At 43.6% G+C, this 19,985-nt stretch overlaps 1 protein-coding gene across 2 annotated transcripts in view; it reads right to left on the minus strand.

Moving 5' to 3' along the window:
- Positions 1-3,053: 3,053 nt before the first annotated feature.
- The window catches only part of trrap (transformation/transcription domain-associated protein), an 82,908-nt gene continuing 65,976 nt past the window's right edge, over positions 3,054-19,985 (minus strand). For both annotated transcript variants that reach the window (XM_086194888.1, XM_086194887.1), the window contains 9 exons: positions 18,573-18,663; positions 18,046-18,251; positions 16,788-17,049; positions 10,473-10,698; positions 9,990-10,207; positions 9,073-9,257; positions 8,439-8,642; positions 5,484-5,678; positions 3,054-4,067 (listed from right to left, as the gene is read on the minus strand). In XM_086194888.1, coding sequence (XP_086051014.1) covers positions 3,783-4,067; positions 5,484-5,678; positions 8,439-8,642; positions 9,073-9,257; positions 9,990-10,207; positions 10,473-10,698; positions 16,788-17,049; positions 18,046-18,251; positions 18,573-18,663 — 1,872 coding nt within the window. In that variant the 3' untranslated portion in view covers positions 3,054-3,782. The remainder of the gene's footprint in view (positions 4,068-5,483; positions 5,679-8,438; positions 8,643-9,072; positions 9,258-9,989; positions 10,208-10,472; positions 10,699-16,787; positions 17,050-18,045; positions 18,252-18,572; positions 18,664-19,985) is intronic.

A 19,985-nucleotide genomic window follows, 5' to 3' on the forward strand; every position in this document is an offset into this window, starting at 1 on the left:
CCTTCACTGAGTAACAAAACACATCCTCGGCAGCTAGATATGAGATGTGCTGCCTCGCCGACTAGAGATCAACACGCTATTGTTATTTGATTAATATTGTTTGTTTACATGAAGATACCAAAAGATTGTGTCTCTACTGTGAAACAAGGCCTGACACACTGTCATATATAATTGGATGCTGGTTGTGAAAGCAGATAAGGAGTCGTCGGCATCCGGGTCTTGAATGATGGGGATTAGAGGGATGCTGAAGTACTTTTTAGGCTTCTGTTCCCTCTACAGTGTTTATGTTGCAGGCAGTGATGTGCATCCAGATGTGCCCCCTCTACAGTCTTGATTTTGGAGGTGCTGTGTGAATCCAGATGTGCTCCCTCTACAGTCTTGATTTTGGAGGTGCTGATGTACATGCAGATGTGTTCCCTCTATGTTTCAGGCAGTGATGTGTGTCCGGATGTGTTCCCTCTACAATGTTTCTGTTGCAGGCAACAAGGTTCATCCCGCTGTGTTCCCTCTACAGTGTTTATGTTGCAGGCACTGGTATGTGTCCAGATGTGTTCCCTCCAAATTCTTAATGTTGGAGGTGATGATGCATGTCCGCATATGTTCCCTTTATAGTTTTGATGTGCATCCAGGTGTGTTTCCTCTACAGTCTTGATATGCAGATGTGTTCCCTGTACAGTCTTGATTTTGGAGTTGTTGTACATCCAGATGTGTTCCCTCGACAGTCTTGATTTTGGAGTTGTTGTTGTGCATCCAGATGTGTTCCCTCTACAGTCTTGATTTTGGAGTTGTTGTTGTGCATCCAGATGTGTTCCCTCGACAGTCTTGATTTTGGAGTTGTTGTTGTGCCTCCAGATGTGTTCCCTCTACAGTCTTGATTTTGGAGTTGTTGTTGTGGATCCAGATGTGTTCCCTCTAAAGTCTTGATGTGCACCCAGATGAGTTTCCTCTACATTTTTTTCTATGCATCTAGATGTCTTCCCTCCACACTCTTGGTAGTGCAGGCACTGATAAAAAGTGTTGGTCAGCATCACTTTGCATCAATAGCCATCAGAAGAACAGAGCCTTTGCATTCAGACAATGACATTTCTACGGTTAAATTTTTACACTGCTTATCAGGAAAAATGTAAATGTCATAAACAGTGAGGTAACCACACACACACACACACACACACACACACACACCCCTACCCACCCTCCCCCACACCCTCACCTTCTGCGGAGACAGGGAACATTTCATGACAGGGTCCTGCAAGGATCTCTTCCTACTTTGATGTCTTTAGAGATCTCTCCTGCGAGCCAGGGCTGTTGCTGATCCAGGCTCGACACCCTCTCTCCCACTGGAGCACATCAATCACACACACTCCTTTCACTCTGGAAGGTGGGGGTGAGGGGGTGGTGGTGTTTGAATGCAGGAGATGGAGATGGAGGCAGGGTTGACACTTGAGGCATGAAATGGATGCCCATCCAAATACTGCACAGCCGCAGCTTCAAACATAATCTAACTAAACAGACAGCGTTTGTGTGTGTGTGTGCGCGCTTCGAACTAATCGACTCCATCATGCTCCGGCCCTGAACTTGACATGAATATCATTTCATATTTCTGAGGGGGCATTGATTCCAGATCACTGTGTTAATGTGTTTGTTAGACTCACTTTGGACAGTGGGCATTCTGGTCTAGACTGCTGAGCAATGTTTGGATGACTGCTGCCTCAATGTTTGCTGGGATTTAATTGCAATTAACTGCAGAAATAATTACACCATAATGGCGATTTGTTTGACTTAGTGTTTTGTCAGGTTTGATTATCATAGTCAGAGTCTGAATGAGAGTCTGTGTGACATGAATTTCTTGCATGAGCTGAAAACATCCTCGTGTGTGAATACGCAGAGGATGAAAGGATCAGGCAGGGGGGTTTGAGGGGTTCACATGCCAGCAGATGTTTGTTCTTTGTCATGTTGATTTGATGAAAACTAAAGGCCTGAACGATTAACCTAAATTTCATCAAAATCAATTGGAGGTGCTGTATTGGAAAATGCTTTTCAATTAAAATGTAAATACTGCCGACAACACTAATGCCTTCTAATACTGTGATTTATATTGCAGTTGCTATATCAGAAAAATAATCATAATTAGGATTTTTTTTTTTCTTCTAGAAACTTCTCTGCCCTAAAAGGCTGTTGGGTCAAACTGTTGCTTTTTCCCTAATCAGTAAAGGTTTACCATCATTAATCCAGGTGTTTTTTGTTCATTTTCAGATATGAAAAGCAGAGTGTTTTAAAATGAAACCAACTTTGTTCTTTGAGGTTTTCAAAAACGCGAGATGTAAAAACACACTGGTGTGTCTTCCGAGAAACAATCACAGGCACTTCCCAGAGTTCCTTTAGAAGTTGAAGCTCCCAATAAAAACACATCTGGAAGAAAAATGTAGAGGTTGGAAACTTGCCACCGAGACTTATATACGTTTGCGCGTGGATCAGAGAGGAGGGGGAATGTTGGATGATGTGTACACATTACATATAAAGGCGAACAGAGATATAACCTTTGTTTACGAGTGCATGCAGGTCGGCTGACAGCGAGTATAAGTCAACAGAGGCCGGCTCACTCGGAGATCTACCGGCACGCATTAATCAAGCACCGGGGGAGGAGAGAAACGCCTCGACATACCTCTGCAGGACTTTCTAACCAGAGGGAGGGAGTGACTGCAAGGTTATCGTCCCTCTACGAGGCTGCGCTGAAACGCCTCTCCATAAACGACCAACGACGGAGAACCGCCGGAATGACAGCGATGACTTCTTTGGCTTGTCTGGAGAGGTTTCACAGCGTGAGCTACTGCTGCAATAACATCCAGGAGTGTGTCCTTCAGGGTGATTATGGCGGTGATGCTGGAGATACGAGGCACAGATGGCGTTTACTGGGTATTATTGCTCCTTTACTAGCCATTTAAAAACACGTCGCTAGGAAACTTAATTGAGATCTTTCCGGAAACTCCAAACACAATTGGAACTTGAAGATTCAGAAAGTATCCTGACACACTGAGGAAGGAAAAGTAGGAGAATAATGCAAAAGAGCCAACAAAAGCATTTTATTACAACAAAATGCTTATTAACAAGGCCAGAGATAACACATCTGTTGTACCTTTACAAAAACAAATATGCATAAAAAAACAAAACAAAAGTGGGAACATGAACACATGGCAGCTGTTGTTTATTACAGTGACAATTTCAACCTGAGGTTTCTTTTATTTTACAACCAAACTGCTGTGAAAGAAAGGAAAAAAGGCAACACTTTGCAATAAGGGTACATTAATAATCAGTCAATCAATGCATAGTTACATGCAAGAATAATTAATACAACATGTCAACACGAACACATTAACTGTTAAATAACAGTTAACTAAGCATTAATTAACCATTATCAATGTAACTATTGTGTTAAGTGTCACCAATGATATGAAGTAAAATGGCTTCGTCGACTGTTCACAGGACTAAATACTCTTCATTCAGCAGGGATAGAAAAAGAAACTACACATTTGGTCATTTAGTTATAAAAATAAATAGCTGAAAGAGAAATGGTATTTTCATTTTTTAAAAAAGTCCTCAAACTCACAAGCTTTGAGTGTCAACGAACAATGTCCCTCCTTTGTTTCAACAAGGTTCAACTACATCAGTGCATCCAGAGAGTCCAGCGTGGGGTGACAGTCAAGAGCGACACTCGTTTGTAAGGTACGTAATAATAAACAATTCATCTTTGTCCTTCGCCTGTGTGCCACGCCATGGTTCCTTCCTCAGAGCCAGGGGTGCCAGGCTGGATCCATGCGGCAAAGGTTATCCAGACTGTTGGCTGCAGCCACCAGGGTGTTGACCTTACTCTCTCCCCCCTCGAACTGAGCCAGGTTATGGAGGCGGGTCATGATGGCTGTGACAGCCTTCTGGACCAGAGAGACTAACTGCTGAGAGTCCATGTTCTCTGGCTGACCAGCTGGGGACAGGGGCATGGACGTGTCTTCCTGGGTCTTCTTGTGCCAAGCAATGATCTCATCACGGAGGACCGCCTTCAGGATGCCGTCCACCTATCAAAGACAGAGGAAATGGGGATTTCTAGTCTGATGGATGTAGAAGAATAAAACTTGACCATCCATATTTCGAGACATAGCTTAGTGGCTCAGAAGCTGCTGTCCTTGATCAAGTAAGGATTGAGAAGAGCAAAAAAATGTGGAAATGCAGTTTTTGAAAGGTTCACACGTTCAGGTAGTAGTTTCTTTCAACATGTCCTATTTGCAGGGGCGGGGACGGGGGGGGCGCAACGAATTTTGAACGTCATCGCTTGTCTTGCATAAAATTATGCAAAAACACAAGTGATGTCTAATGCTTTTCAAAGCTCAGTAATGCAACTGTACGGGTGGAAGCCGTCACAGTAAAGCTGCTCGTGAGATTCCAGCTAATTCGACAACCATTCTGTTGATCTGAAGTTTCTAATTATACGTCTAAGAATACTGTTTACATAAACAGAATACGCCAATCTCTAGTTCTCTAAGCCATGTGTTCCAAATTCTATGAAACGTAATAAAACTCACTTTAGAACATCACTGCCGGTCTCAAACACACACGTATAAAACAAAGCTGTTAATGCCAATGTCGGGTGTGTCTGTCCCCCCCCCCCCCCCCCCCCATGTCGTTAGCAGTTCATTACAGCGGCAAACACCAGCAATCATCACCTAACTAGGTACACACAATGTTCCCTTTTCTGGAGTGTTTATATGGTTTCAGGCAGTACTAAGTTGTTTATATCTGAGTGGATGATTGCTACATGTATGTTGTGTTTGTCCCGCGCCCTGGAAACAGACAGTTGCTTTGACCAAAACAAATACTAGATACTGCCACTTGGCCTCGACCGGTTCACGTGGTGGAGTGTTTTTTTGTTTTTGTTTTTGTGTGTGTGTGTGTGTGTGTCCGCATCTTTAAGCACGACGGCTTCTCCTCTGCTTTATGCATGAGCTATACATAGACAGCACACGCCTGTTCTTACAGCCCTGCTGCAGATACGCTGCTCGCTCTTTTGCTGCATTGTTTTGCTATGGTTGGGAGCGCAGCTTGCTGATGAAATAGTTTGATTCAAGCTTAACGTGCTTCATAATGCTGCTTTAAGAAATGGCAGCAGATTCAGCAGGACTGTAAAAACTCAAACATGTGTTTCATGATGTTCTTAGAATTCTTTCAGTGATAAGAAATAACCTGTTGGTTTCATCGAATTCCTGTTGGTGGGTGGATTTTCTTTGCAGTGGCTCATCTCATAAAACTCTTGACAAGAAAGCATGGAAGATTATTCCTAAAATGTTTTTTTTCCTCCATTCTTTAAATCAGCGGCACTCCAGTTTAAGGTTTCTTCCAACACAAATGAGGACAACCGATGATCAGGTGGTTGATTCATCACTTTATAGAATACAAATAGTTTTGGTCTAAAATACCATTTAAGTTTTTAATGATACCTTAAAGTTTGGCTGTGCGAAGCATCGTGCCACGGCGATCATGGAGGCGGTGAGCGGCCCAGAGACGCCGATGGTGGTCAGGAACTCTGAGATGTTTGGAGTCAGGCGAAATGGAACAGGGCGATTAGCGTCCAGGTCGCCTGTGGCGTCATTGATGTCGAAGCGGAAGTAAGAGACGTTCAGCTTGCCTGTGTCCTAAAAGTAGAGTAAATAGAAGAGGTTTATACGGGTCAGCAGCCTCACTAAGTAAAATGTAGATGTGGCAGGATGCATGAGGGAGGGTATCAGCATTGTTCAGTTGGATCTGCTTATTCAGCGAAAAAGAAAAGGAAAAAGATCCGCGCATTTCTTATGCGCTGTTCTTTACAGACAACATTAAATCAACAAGAATACTAGAATAACCACCTCTAGTCCAGACTCATAATCTGCTTTATGTAGTGAAGAGGTTCCCTGAATAAAAGATGTCTTACTGGTGAAATGGAACTTGTTATTATTCCCTCAAGACCACAGAGAGAGCATTAAAGAAGGGCTTTGGCAGAACATGACGATGTCACATTAAATGTACAAGAGACAACAATTCCAAGCACACAAAACATAATTCATTCACAGAAATTTCAGAAGGATGCAGAGTGAAAGTCTAAAATTCTATAGTGGTGACATTATTATTGAAAAATATTTTATCTGGTCCAAAATGTTCATAATATTTACATAACAGCGATTTGGCTGGCAAACCATAAAGGATGTCCGAGCCAGTAGAACAAACAATCACGTGTTGTCTATGTGTCGTCACTGACCTCGGGGGCTCGGGAGTTTCCGGAGGCGAGAAATATTCTTTCTGTGATACATCTAAAATACTGTTGGACCAACAGAGGAGCGAGAGGATCAATATTGGTTCAGCATTTCTAAGGTGGTCCAAGCTTAAAGACCAAAGGCGATTGAGAAGGTATGCCGAGGTCGCCACTTTTCTGCTGGACGGGGAAGCTGATGTTTGCGAAATAAGAATGGCAATTGCACAAGTTACCAACTTTAGCCTCTGAAAGGGTCATGTTGTTCTTGTTAGAGTATGACACGATATCATAAAATGCATCATGATGAGATAGACCACATGAATTGCCTGTCTTGTTACTGCTATTCCAAATCTGACCATATGCAGATGGTTGTGTCAACCTAGTAACCAGAAGAAAAGTTTAGCGTGGCACGAGTGAGTGACCTTCCTACCAAGTGGGAGATGTAAATGTTGTCCCTTTCACCTTTACAGGGGACCTCGGACCTTTTGGATATAGACAGCTGCTTTTCATCATTTGTGTGAAATGTTGTCAAACTTTTGAACAAGCAGTAGATTTGCAGCCCAAGTTATGGTTTGTGAGGTCACACTGACCTTGACTTTTAAACACCAGCGTCATCCCTCAAGTTCCAACAACCATTTCAAAGAAATCCCTTCAAACGCTGCTGAAATTTTTGCCTTCATAAGAAAGGGACGGATGGACACTGTGACAAACGTCTCTGATTGAGGCTTTTGTTGACATGCAGGCAAAATGACTCCTCATCGGGAAGGTTTGGTCAGCTACAAAACAAGCACCAACAAAATGGCTGCTGTTATTGATCTGCGTGCCCCAGACACAGTAACACGTCAAACTATCAGCGGCAGAGCATCTATAATCCTCAATTCACTCCCACTCCCCTCTCCCCCCTGTCCCTGCCTGCTGACTTAAATATATACAGCCCGTTTTCATCTTTAAGCCGGCGTTTATGTGCGAGAGGCCTGCTACACGAGCAGCCATTCTGGAGAAGATAAGCTCCCTTATATGAAAAGGTGAGTGGCTCTGACAGCTTTATAGCAGAGCATTTCATTCCAGTTTATGCTCCCTCTCCTCCTGTCTCGCCTCTCTCTCCTCCCCTCTCCCTCTCCCACTGTCATTTGCTTCTCCAGACCCCAGAGGAGGGCCTCGAGGCAGTGGGCTGAGACACCAGCAACCCCCGGGAGGCTCTGATAAGCTTGTGGACAGTTAGATGCGAAGGCAGTGCTCAGAATGCTAAATCGCCACGCTGGTGACCAGTAGTGGTTGGTGTGAACACCATGACGCAACCTTTGGGTGTCACATGGAGCAACTCTGTCAGAGACGATGGGTGCTGGGTAATTGGCAGAACAAACATTAAAGATGCCGGAAGAGACACTGAGATAATTACACAAGGAAATTAAAGTGAGTCTCAGGAGATGATGTAGTTATGAAGAATGAAGTCTATAAATTGATGCCTGATGACAAGCTGATTTTCATTGGATAAACAAAACACAAAGCGGAAGCCAGGCAGCCCCTCTGGGCTCTGTAAGGGCCAACTGGAAGGAACACAAGGTCTCTATTTAAGCAGGGTGGGGCTCCATGATGTGGCTCTGATGTCCCGTCCTTGCACTCTCTCTTTGTTTGTGTGTGTGTTTGTGTGTGTTAACTCTCCACACCGTAATCCTCCTGTGTCTAATGGGATCTGCGGAATGGAACAGGCAGAGTGGGGGCTTAATACCAGCGCTGAGCTGCCCTGTGGAACGCCTGTCAGCAAAGGCCGATTAGGATCAGAGGGGAGGGGTGGCCGACTGACACAATCATCTTTAATAATGACTTTGAGAAAGCTGTCTGTGGAACCTGCGCACCAGACAGATGCATGTTGACTGAGAGGCACACGCACGCGCAGCCTCTTCAAATTGAAACATCTTTGATAGTTGGTGAGCAGAGGGACCGAATATAATGTTCTGTCAAAACATCCTTTGCATTGACAGCGGCTGGCTGACTGATAGGCCCAGGGTGAAAGTCACGGGGGAGAACGGTAATTCATGCGGCCAGATATGGAGCTGGTAATGGTGATCGCTTAATGTATCTATGAGAGTCTGTGTATATTGAATTAGCCCCCCCTCACACAGCTCCTGCCTGCCCTTGAGAGAGTCCACTGTGTCTGCTTTGTTACCTGTGCGATCTGCAGCATCTCAGGGTTGAGGCGGTTCAGATGGAGCATGAACTCAGCCAGGCCGATGAGTGCCAGCTGGATTGTGAACATTTTGCGGAAGGTCCAGTAGTCTGTGGCATTGGGGAAGGTGTGGAGAGCCCACTCCTTCAGCATGCTTCGAGGCACCATGTTGCCCTGCACCTCCTTCAGGATGTCCCGCAAGACCTGGTGGCAAGACCAGTGAGGCAGAGATTAGGGAAGGTGGCCTGGAAGTTCTAGTTCTCAATGGTTTGGAATTTTCTCTCCTGATACATTGTTTTTGTGTTTTTCAGGTTCCAAAGTTAAACCAGATCATTCTACTTATCAGAGATGGCAGATGTCAGGCTTTCATAAAGTTTGAAGTTTTTCACTGATTCACAGACAGAATATCTTTGGCAGACAAAGCCTTTATAGAACAGAACAAAGCAGGTTTTACTCCATTTTTTGTCCAATTACAACACAGTTCCTGCAGTACCAATCATATTTTTAAATGAAGAACACAGCTAGGCTTACAAGAGGCCTCTACTAAATTACAATTAGATACCACAAGTTACATATTAACAGGGGCCATCAGAAGATGTTCCAGTGTTTGTTTTATATGCATTTCCATCCTTACCTGGTGGCTGGCCTGTGTGCCTCTGGCTTGTACTGTGGCCAGACGATCATAATATCTGGAAATGGGGTTGTCGTGCTCGATGCCCTTCTTGGCACAGCGCTGTTTGTAGATTTCCACCAGTGATAGAGATGAGGGGTTGTCCTCTACTAGCCGCATCTGAGGCGACACTGCCACCACTCGGGGTACTGGAGAGATGGAGGGAGTGGGAGTGAGGACACAGGTGTGATGGAGAGGGGACAGCAGAGGGAGGAAAGCCCAGAGAAAAAAAGAGTGACAGGAAGAGGCAATAAAGAAAAGAGAAAACAACCAACCACCAACATTCCACTTCACTTGGAAGTAAACAGTCCCAGTTTAGGCACTGTATCATCCACAGATCCAAACCTGCAACTTAAATACTCCAGAGCTGGCAAAGCTGCTGCACTGAAGGCGTGCCATCCATCAACAGCACACTGGTCAAACTGACTGAGGATGGGCTGCACGGTGAAAGCAAAGCTAAACATTTACATACATTGGCAACCCAAATGAAATCAATACCAGCCATTCCAGTCAAGAGGAAATGGGTTGAGAGGGACTGCTGAATTCCCCATCCATATTCCCCCTTAAACAAACCAATCAAGAGCATAAATGGAGAGTGGGCAAACATCTGGGTAGAGGCAAACCACAAGGGGAGGACAAGAGAGGAAATGGCGCTTGAAAGTGAATTGAAATTGTGTGTGAGTGAGACAGATAAATGAAGGAAGAGGGTCACTGCTGAGTGTTTTGAGGGCACCGCAGCACTAGATGTTACGGTGTATTTCTGGAACCACTAATATTCTGATCAGATACAGTAGCAGGTGTAAACTTGCTGCCTTCTTTTCGTGATGAAAATGTCACCTGCCAAGACAATACATCGATCCCCATCTTTTCTCTTCTCCTACCAGTGAAGAAGAGGTGTCTTTTAGTGGTCTCCTTCCGTTTCTCCAGACAGGGGTTGAGGAGTCTCAGGAGTTGCAGAACCCGCTCCTCCCGGCGAGACTCAGTCAGGCAGGCGTCGTTCATCACCAGGTACGGGTAGATCTTGCCATTGTGACCGCGGATGTAGAGACGCCGTGCTGCCGTGTTGTGTTTCTGAACAATTTCCACTCTGGGCATAAACCTGGACAGAGGTAGAAAGAGAAACGTGCTGTACTGTTTTCTATACCTATGATAAATATTATTGCTATTTATGATAATAAATCAGAATCAAAGAAAAAAAATCCATATTTAGTTATTGTCTAAAGCAATCTAACTGGAGGTAGAACTAAACTCACTGGGGATTACAGTGTTCATTGGGAGGGATAATGAGTATTAAACCTTTGTCCACGCAAACACTGAAAACGACAAGCTAAATATTTGTATAGCAGAAAAGTTGTTTCTTTTACCTGGCAATCTTGATGTAGTAGTGCGTAGGTTTGGGCATGAGGAACTCCCCAGGGATCTCCACTTCGGCTGTCTGTGCAGAAAAGTTGCTGAGGAAGCGGCACTTCTCCTCAATGAGGAAGAACTTGGGTAGCTGCTTGGTCTTGGCCTCCAGGATTTTGATCCACTTCTTGAGTTTGGAGATCAGATTGTGCAGTTTCATGGAACCTGGCACACTGAAGTCAAAGTCTGGTTGGGGAGGAGAGAAACACTACAGTTACTGCAAGAATTTCTCATGGGCCTGCCTCTCTCCCGGTCTCTTTTTTTTTCTTTCCTCAGTGGAAAGTCACAAAGATCAATTGTGCTTTTAACAGTTGCATGGAAACAAAAAAAACAACTTTCCTATCCACAAGTCTAAACTGAGTGACAACAGGATATTTGAAATGGAGTTAAGAAAGAAAACCACAGATATGAATAAACAGACATCCAATATGTGAAAGTGTTGAGATGGAATTGCCCCCCCCCCCCAATGTCCTTCAGCTAGACATTAATTCCTAAACTGTTCCACAGGACCCACTTTCAGCTGCCAACGGTAGTGGGAAGCACCCAGGTGTGTTTGTGTGAGTGACCTTTAACCTCCCCTGCAGCTATAAGCTCCCAGACCAGCGCTAAAAATACAAACGTTACGTGCCCTTGCCAAAGAAAACACTCTGAAGTTGTTAAAACACAGACAAGCGGCACAACACAAGAGACTCAAAACACAGTCCGATGAAACTATGAAAATAGTCAGCATGTTGTGAGCTGCTTGAAACCACGATTAATGGAACTGACATCTGGGTATTTATGTTACTTTTATTTAACCAGTAATATGGACTAAGAACACCTTGTTTTTCCAGAGTGAAGGCCCACGGGAGGGCGGTGGATACATAAACTTCCATCTGGGAAAAGTCCATTATAAATATTGTATTGCACCATTGGCCACACCGCTCCAGTCGTGTGGTGCAGTGCCTTGCTTAAGGGAACCTGAAGGATAAGTTATTCATGGCAGGCAGATAGGCAGGCAGGCAGACAGCACAAGAACAGTTTGTTCTATCAACTTAAAACTCCCTTGTGGAGGCTGGGAGGTGATTAAATTAAAAGCTATAAAAATGAGCCTTAAATTCCTGTTTCAAGTCAGAACTCATACTGCATGCAAGATATTATGATGAGCTGTGGCAACAATAATGGAAGGAGGGCAGGTGAGCCAAACAGGTTTTCCATTTTAGAGAAAAGCCCTTAGGACACCACAGTAACATTAGTGCATGTTTGCGTGCGCACACGCACACACACACACACACACACACACCCCTCCTATTTCAGTACACCCTGTTGTGCCGCCTGTTGTAATGAATCCATGAAACTGCAAGGCCTTGCCATTTCAAACCTGTGCAATCTCTCCCAGAGTGAGACCTACTAATACTTTAAATAAGCCCTTTAAAACAGCCAATGTTCTTTCCGTAGTGGCCCTTTTTCGCCATCCGCCTGCTTGCAATTCACCTGCCTGAATAGTGGAGTAAAATTGAAACAAAAGAAATTGCAACCCGACAACAATTCTGTGCCATAAAGGTGTATAATGCTTACAAACAGAAAAATGAGACACTATTCACTCCTTGGAAGCCATGAAACCATGTGATAATATTCCATCTTTATCAGATGAATGTAAAACTTTTAGCTGTTCTGATGGGAACACAACTACACACAAGTCAGTGGTATCATGAAATCAAGACATATGTATATGAGCAAATTATTACATAAAACAAAAAGCAAAGTACTTTCAGCACCCTGCTTGATGTTTTAATTACCGGTATATGCAATCTATAATCGGCTGTTCTACAAAAGCTGCTACACCTTTTATTAAATTATTATATTAGTAAATGAAGTTAAAATTAATTTCAATCAACCAATTATCCAATCCATCATCCATCCATCCATCCACTTTCTACGGCTTATCATGTTAAGGGTTGCGGGGGGCTGGAGCCTATCCCAGCAGGCTTGGGGGCGAGAGGTGGGGTTCACCCTGGACAGGTCACCAGTCCATCACAGGACCAACACATAGAGACAGACAACCATTCACACTCACAGTCACACCTACAGTCAATTTAGAGTATCAATCAGCCTCGTCCCCTCTTGATGTCTTTGGACTGTGGAGGAAGCTGGAGTACCAGAGAGAACCCACACAGGAACAGGGAGAACATGGAGACTCCACACAGAAAGATCCTGTGCCTGAGCCAGGGCTCGAACCCAGAACCTTCTTGCTGTGAGGCCATAGTGCTGACCACTGCACCACCGTGCTGTCCTATCCAATCTGATATATGGCAAATGTATACACACACAAATTTTAACATCAGATTCTGCATTTTTTAAATTGCTTGCAGTTAATAATAAAAATAAAATAACAAAATGCGGTACTTTGCTCAACTGCTACCACCTGTGCTAAATTGGGACTACAGAATGGAGACTCAAATTCCAGAACAAATTTAGCTTGACTTAAATTAAGTAGTTATTTATTATTCATTTACTTCTTAAAACTTCAGGGAACCATTTTATTTATTTATGTATTTCAAATCTAAGATGAAACGCTGCTCAGAGATCCTAAAATAATGTTTAAAAGTTCTCTTGTAGTTTACAACAAGCTTATGTTAGCACCATATTATTCTAAATTTTGACAAAAATATTTGAATTTACACTGAAAATATTTATCAGTTCCAACATATCAGTCAATTGTCTCCTTGATAACTAATAATCGATATTGACCCTAAAAGAACATATTGGTCAATCCCTAATTTCATTCCCCCTTTAGGCAATTCAATTTAAAAAGGAAACAAGCTGCAAAAAATGCATCACTTCCAATAATATATAATAGTATAATTAATCCCAAAAAAGTTGTAACAGTAAAGCTCAGCATGCAACAATAGTGGCTGCGTTACATTCAATTAAGCATATTTTGCCGTTCATCTCTATATCCATATAGTCTCATATTTGTGGTCACACGGCTTTGACATATGCAGTAAAATGCAAACAATGTTTTAACAGGAACAGAAACATTGAGATTTTTACATCATCATAATTATTATCCAGCCTCATTTATGAGAACTTTGAGCCATAAAGTCCTTTACTGCAGGAGTGTGCTGTAGTGAACAGAACACACTCCATCAGACCAGAGGTTGTTGTTTTTTTTTAATCTTTGGCCTCCACCCTGCCTGCTAGTGGGATGAACGGGAAGTTTGGAGGAAGAGTGCAAGTAGCCAAGCTGCTGTCTGACCTATGCCCCATCTGGGCTTCCTGACAGCCCCCAAATTATGGAGGCAGAATCAGGAAGTGGGCCACCTCTGGATATAAAACCAGCATTCCCCCGTGTACTGACCTGCTTGACTCTCTTGCTGTGTGTGTGTGTGTGTGTGTGTGTGTGTGTGTGTGTGTGTGTTAGGAACAAGTCTGCTTCACTGCGCTGTCTCTGATGAGTGGGATAAAGTTGCAAGCATTTCAGCGGTCATTCCAGCTACGTGGGAGGGGGTTTCAAGCTTCAAGCCCTAAGTGATCACATTTAAGCGTCACAGACTTGGACCAGATAAATTGATAGGTAGTTGATTGTAATCCTGGAGCCGGAAGAAATCCACTAAGCAGACAGATGCATTAAATAACACATGGAACTGCAGTATTACACCGGGTATATTTCCATAAGAAAAGACAGGACAGTTATGCAACTTTTTTCAGGAAAAGCTCTTCTGACAAAAGTCTCCGAAACAGATCCACTGCTAAAACAGTAACTCATGCAAATAGCATTTGCCATAATTGGATTTGAATGCCTCCCTGCTGCCAAATGTTATATGTGCACACATAAACCCATATTTTCCGGCCCACAAACCCTGTGAAAGCAAGTGAGCCTCTAACGTGATGCGGGGAAAGGGAGCTTGGCTGCTCAGTGCTCGGCAGCTCTGTAAACCCTGTTTGTTCCGCTCTGGAAGGCCTGTGTGGTTTCAGTCTCTGTCGGCCCTGCTCCCACGTCGCTGTGGCGACAGCTGGGTAGCGACGGTTGACAGGCACCCTGCGAGGCAGAAGCCCTGGTGACGGCTGGCCGCGTGAGCACAGCTGGCACTGCAACATCTGGTAAGATTCATCATCACAGGCTCACTCTTGAGTCTCGCTTGTCCTTGTTTGTGTTGTTCATTCATGAGGTCTTTTGCTTGCTAACACCAACAAACCTGGCTCGTTGGTTCTCTCACTCTTTTCTGTCAGCTAATCATCTCTTCCATCATGTGGTAATTTTCAAAGCTTTTTCATTCTGGCTTGTTTTGTTCTCTCTGATCAAAGATCATCACTTTCTCCTTAGGTGCTTTCTATTCACACCTCTTGTCCTCCTCTGTGCCGGGGTCACTCTCAGGACCAGTGGAAGGGAAAAGGACAGGAGGGATTATAAAGCAGTAGGAAGAGGAGCTGCTATGAGGAAATGCAACAAAAGAAAAAACTGAGTTGTTCAGAGACATGTCTGAGCAGCCAGTCTGCAGGAGTGAAAAGAAGTCATCAAACAAGTTTACTTCAACGCTGCAGAGGGTCCTTGCCTAACCAGGTCCACTGAACTGTGGTTCAACTCCCTTATGTAATGCAGAAAAAACAAACAAACACATTGCTTCCAAAAAAACAGGGATGATTGTTTTCAGGAAAAAAAAATTCTCAGGGGTGGGGGGCTGGGACTAAACTAGAACTGCACCTGTTCTCTTGGATTCCACAGCCTTTCACATGCAGCCCAGAATGACTGCAGGCTTCACTGCTGCCTTACAAGCATCAACATGGATATGACAGAATGTTTGTTTTGAAATATGACTCAAAAAAATGAGGGTTAGATCAGACAACTGTCTCCCTTCCAATTCCTAATCTCTGATGTCACAACGGCGTACAACACCTCAGAGAATAGATTGGAAGTACAAAATAGGCAACTAGGAATTTTCACATGAATACAAACTTGTGATATTGAAGACAGACGCTACATACACTCTAGCATGCAGCTGACCTGTATCTAATTAGAAGCCATGTGGGCGTGTGCACACATGATGAAATAAACACAGACTTATTTCTGACCAGTCACCAGCCTACACCCCTGCCTGGAACCAAATCATCTGGGAGCCTTAATTACACTGCTGAAACCTGATGCTCCAGCTGCTGCCAGTGACGGCGCAGTTTGTGCTGGAAACATTGATATGAGCAGCACCAGTGTCCACACCAATTTAACAGAACCCGTTATTATTGTCCCACTGCCATCTGATCAGATACGCATCTATTTGCATTAGGGCTGCTGCATAAATCATAACCATTTGAATAATTTTGGTCAATATTGACGTTCTTCATCAAGAACAAATCAAAGTGTTTGTGGATTACTGAGCATACAGATGGATAAAGATGTGGATTATACTGAATGTGCCTGAGAGTTTGTTTTGAGACAGTTTCGCTGTTTGTGGTTGGCCATGGAGCACTATTCGTTTCAAGATAGAAATATGTATCTGGTCCTTCCTACATCCTGCAACTGCAAAGAAGTGACCACAAGACAGAAAGGAAAACCCAGTTTTGGGGCAAAGTGTCCCATTACGAACGCAAACTCCGAGGCAGAATCTACAACTACTTTTGCATTATTCTTTTGTCATGAAATGGCTCACAAGGTCAAAATAAATCAGTGAAAAGTTTTTATGCCCTTCCATACAGAAAGGCATAGTCAGCTAAAAAGGAAAAGCTGCAATAAGAGTTCGAGCCGGAGTCCAAGCAAATTTGTGGTAGGTAGGTAGCGATAAAGGAGAACGATGAGATATGATCCTTTAAAATAAGCCAGATTCGCCTTGATACTCAGCCTTGGGGCAGATCAGGACATGTCTAGTCTCTATAGCTGCCTCACCTAACTGCTGAAGACATTACATGAACACAGCTCCCATTGCCTGAACTATTATCATGCAGAGATGTAGGGTAGAAGAAAGTGGAGGTGGTGTACATTTCACTACCTGTCCACTTGATACATATACTCAAATACTCACAAACCAGTTTGTTAGCTGCCTGAAAAACAAATGCTGTGTATTTTAGGTCTTCAAAATCCTACATGTTAAGATGCACTTGGATTAAGCAGTGATGCTGAGAGTTAACCGGGTTGTCAGCCATGAAATCAAATTAAAATCACATCATTTTAAAGGGGAGAAAAGAGGACACATTTTTCAAATATCACGATAAAAGGTCTTCTCAACACATTTTTCTTTCAGTCTTCACTGTATAGTTTTACATCTACATAAAACAGAAACTAGTATTGGTGAAAGACAACCAACCTGTTGTGAACTGTCCCTTCATCTTCTGGAATACAGGGTCCTGGGCTGTGGCCTGGGCACGACGGGCTAGTGATTCAGAGGCAGCGCTTGAGAACATGGTGGAAACATTGGAGACATTCTCCAAACCAACACCGAAGGTGCTGACCAGCTTCTTGACAAAGTTTAGTGTGTGTGGCGTGATCTTGGCGTCAGATACCGCGCCACTCTTTTCAAAGGCCACTGAGTAGCATTTAGCCAGGCCCTGCTGGAGCTGCCTCAAGACCTGCAGAGAGAAAGAAGAGTGTTTATATTATGATTAATTAGAGAGGAGATGTCTGCTCTGATCCAAATGATTTCATTCTAAAAGCATTTGCTCAGTCAGATTTTTGTTCAATGAACAAATTTTAAAGTTTATGATATGAAAACACATAAGTGCAGGTGCAGGAAGCAAAGGTGTATCCATGTGATGTCATATAGTCATCAGAGCAAGAGAGGGGGAGGATGATGATAGCGTTGCATGCCTCTGCCCCCTGCTTGCCCAGTGAAATGAAGCACAGTGCCTGCAGCTGCTGCTGAGTGCCCAAGAGCACCACAGATTATCACAGAGATACACACACACACAGACACACACGCACGCACAAACTCTCTCTCTCTCTGTTCAAGCTCTAAATCCCTTACCCCGTCCTACACGCTCACTGCATCCATCCATCACCTGTCTCCCTCTTCACTGCTCCCACTGCCTCTTTTCCTCCCAGCCTCCCCCTCCAAAGCTACCTTGCGTGGATGCTACCTTGGACCCAAGCCCAGCTAAAATCAGCAGCACCCAATTTTTTGTTTGGATACTAATGGCAGGCCATCAACAGGATTAGTGGAGACAATTGAGAAAGAAGCAGAACCTAAATAAAAAAAAAATTCAAGGGGAAAATCTACTCTATATTAATGTTCATGGGTTAAATCCATTATTCCTAAAATATGGTGAAAAAAGTCTCAATTTGGGCCTGTGTGTGCCTCATTGTCTGACTACACTGCTGTCTTGCAGATGTGATGTGTGGCTCAAAACAAGTCAGGATCAACCGAAGTGTATTCATCTGGTTGACAAGGTTGGGTGGCCCACACATCGTCAGAATGTAAGCACAAACTAGCTTTCACACACTGGCACATATGCATGAATGCTCTCACAGCCAGCTGTATTATTTTCTCACCATCTGATACACTCAAAACAAACACACATGAGAGCAAAGTCAGGCACCCACAGAAGCAGCACCTTTGTTCTTCTCACCTCTTCATGCCAGTTCTCTCTGAACCAAACCATCTGGTCCACAATGCCCTCAAGTGAGGACAGTAGGGTAGGGTGTAGTTCCCGCTGCATGTGCATGATCCGACTGCAGCGCCACATTGGGGCTGTGGCTCTGATAGGCCCTGGGTCGGATGCTCCAGAGTGAGACTGGGCCCCCACTGAAGTGGGCTGTTGCTGTCCGGATGCATCTGAGGGAGAAGTGTAGATGTTAAAAGAAGAAAATCGATCGATAGATAGATTGATCGACAGACAGACAGACAGACAGACAGACAGACAGATCGATCCACTCAGTGGTTAACTCTCTCTCAGTTAGCGGAAACTTAGTTTTCCACATGACGTCACACAAACACCCATATGCACCGTACACACACACGCACGCACACACACACACCCCTTCACGCACACACACACACCCCTTTTTAAACTTAATAACTGAGCATGCTATCAACATAAAGAAGCATTTCATGATCAGTGTGTGGTTCAGGGGCAAGCCAGCCATGTTTACTTACCACTTTTGTAGCGCTCCCTCTGCTCGATCTTGAGTGTCAGGTAAAGGGTGCGAATCGGGAAGTAGACTGCCTGGGGGTACACTCGTCCCACCTAACAGATAAAAGAGGGTCATAGATTACATTTCAAAGACTCCCCCTTAGGACTGCAAAGGAGCAAGAGAGGAGGTAGACAGAGGTGGGGTGGGGTGGGGGTTGTGGAGGGGAGGAGAGAGAGAGAGAGAGAGAGATATACTGTGTGTGAAAGTGTCAGAGCAAGATCAGACTGATACAGCCAGGGACCTCTGCTGTAACAGTGGGAGCGTTTGAAGCTCGGAGTCAGGAGAGTTAAGGAAAGACGTCATGGCTGAAATACAAAAGTGAGTGTGACTGATGATGAAATTGCCCTCAAGACTTTGAAGAAAAGTCACTGACAACATTTGAGGGTTTAATGGTTGAAGTCAGTACATAAGAGATTTCAAGTTTTAAAAACAAAGAAATTTCACCTCAAACTTAGGGAAGTACAATTTCTTTGATAGAAATACTTCAGGGACATATTTGCTGTATAATTCATTGCTGTTTCAGGTCAGTTTGTTGTGCAGGTAGGATGAGTTAACTATGCAGCTGGAGTTTAATACATTCATTTTGATGGTTAATTGACCAACATTAGCATGGTTTTTTTGTTTGTTTTTGGTTCAAATATCTCGTAGCTACGGCTCAACAGAGCATGTTCCCAGCTACTTTTGTCTTTGCTTCAGAAACACACAGTTTGGGCTCCTGTCCCAGCACAACATGAAAACGCCTGTTATCAATTTCAATGAAGTCCTTTGCGATGCGTTCGGGGGCATTAAATCTCAACAGCTCATTGAATTATAAAACTACATAACAGGCCAGCCCACATCAACATGACGGGGTTTTCTTAATTCACAGTTTGTGTGTCAAGGCATATCAGAGATACAACTATATATGCACTGAAAAAGTGAGTTTTTCATAATACGGCCCCTTTAATATTCAAGTTAGGTACTGCAATTCTTGATAATATATCATACCAAGGATAAAGTAAATACTGTAAATAAAAAAGGTTGGCATTTGTGATTCTTTGATTTGAAATTTTTCTCAGCATATTATTATATGATCTGAAGAACTATTGTATGCGACTCGCTTGATTCTGTGACAGTATATGACATGTCAGTTATCCATTCCAGAAGGATTCACAAACTAGCACTTCCAGTGTGCTTAAACGGCTTAATCATCAGAGGCAGTCACCTACTGGAAATACAGAAACAACAAGACGTTCCAGAAAATGGCAAACCACCAATATTTCATCTCTCACTTTCCTTTCCTCCCTCTTCTATACGAGTAGAAAAAACTAACACGAACCATTTGCTAAAATACACTGAAAAAGACAACAAATTACATCACAATTGTGTAGAAAAG

The sequence above is a fragment of the Aulostomus chinensis genome, chromosome 23, assembly GCF_037954235.1.
Source record: "Aulostomus chinensis isolate RoL2024-O1b breed Wild chromosome 23, RoL_Achi_v1.0, whole genome shotgun sequence".
Classification (NCBI taxonomy): Eukaryota; Metazoa; Chordata; class Actinopteri; order Syngnathiformes; family Aulostomidae; genus Aulostomus; species Aulostomus chinensis.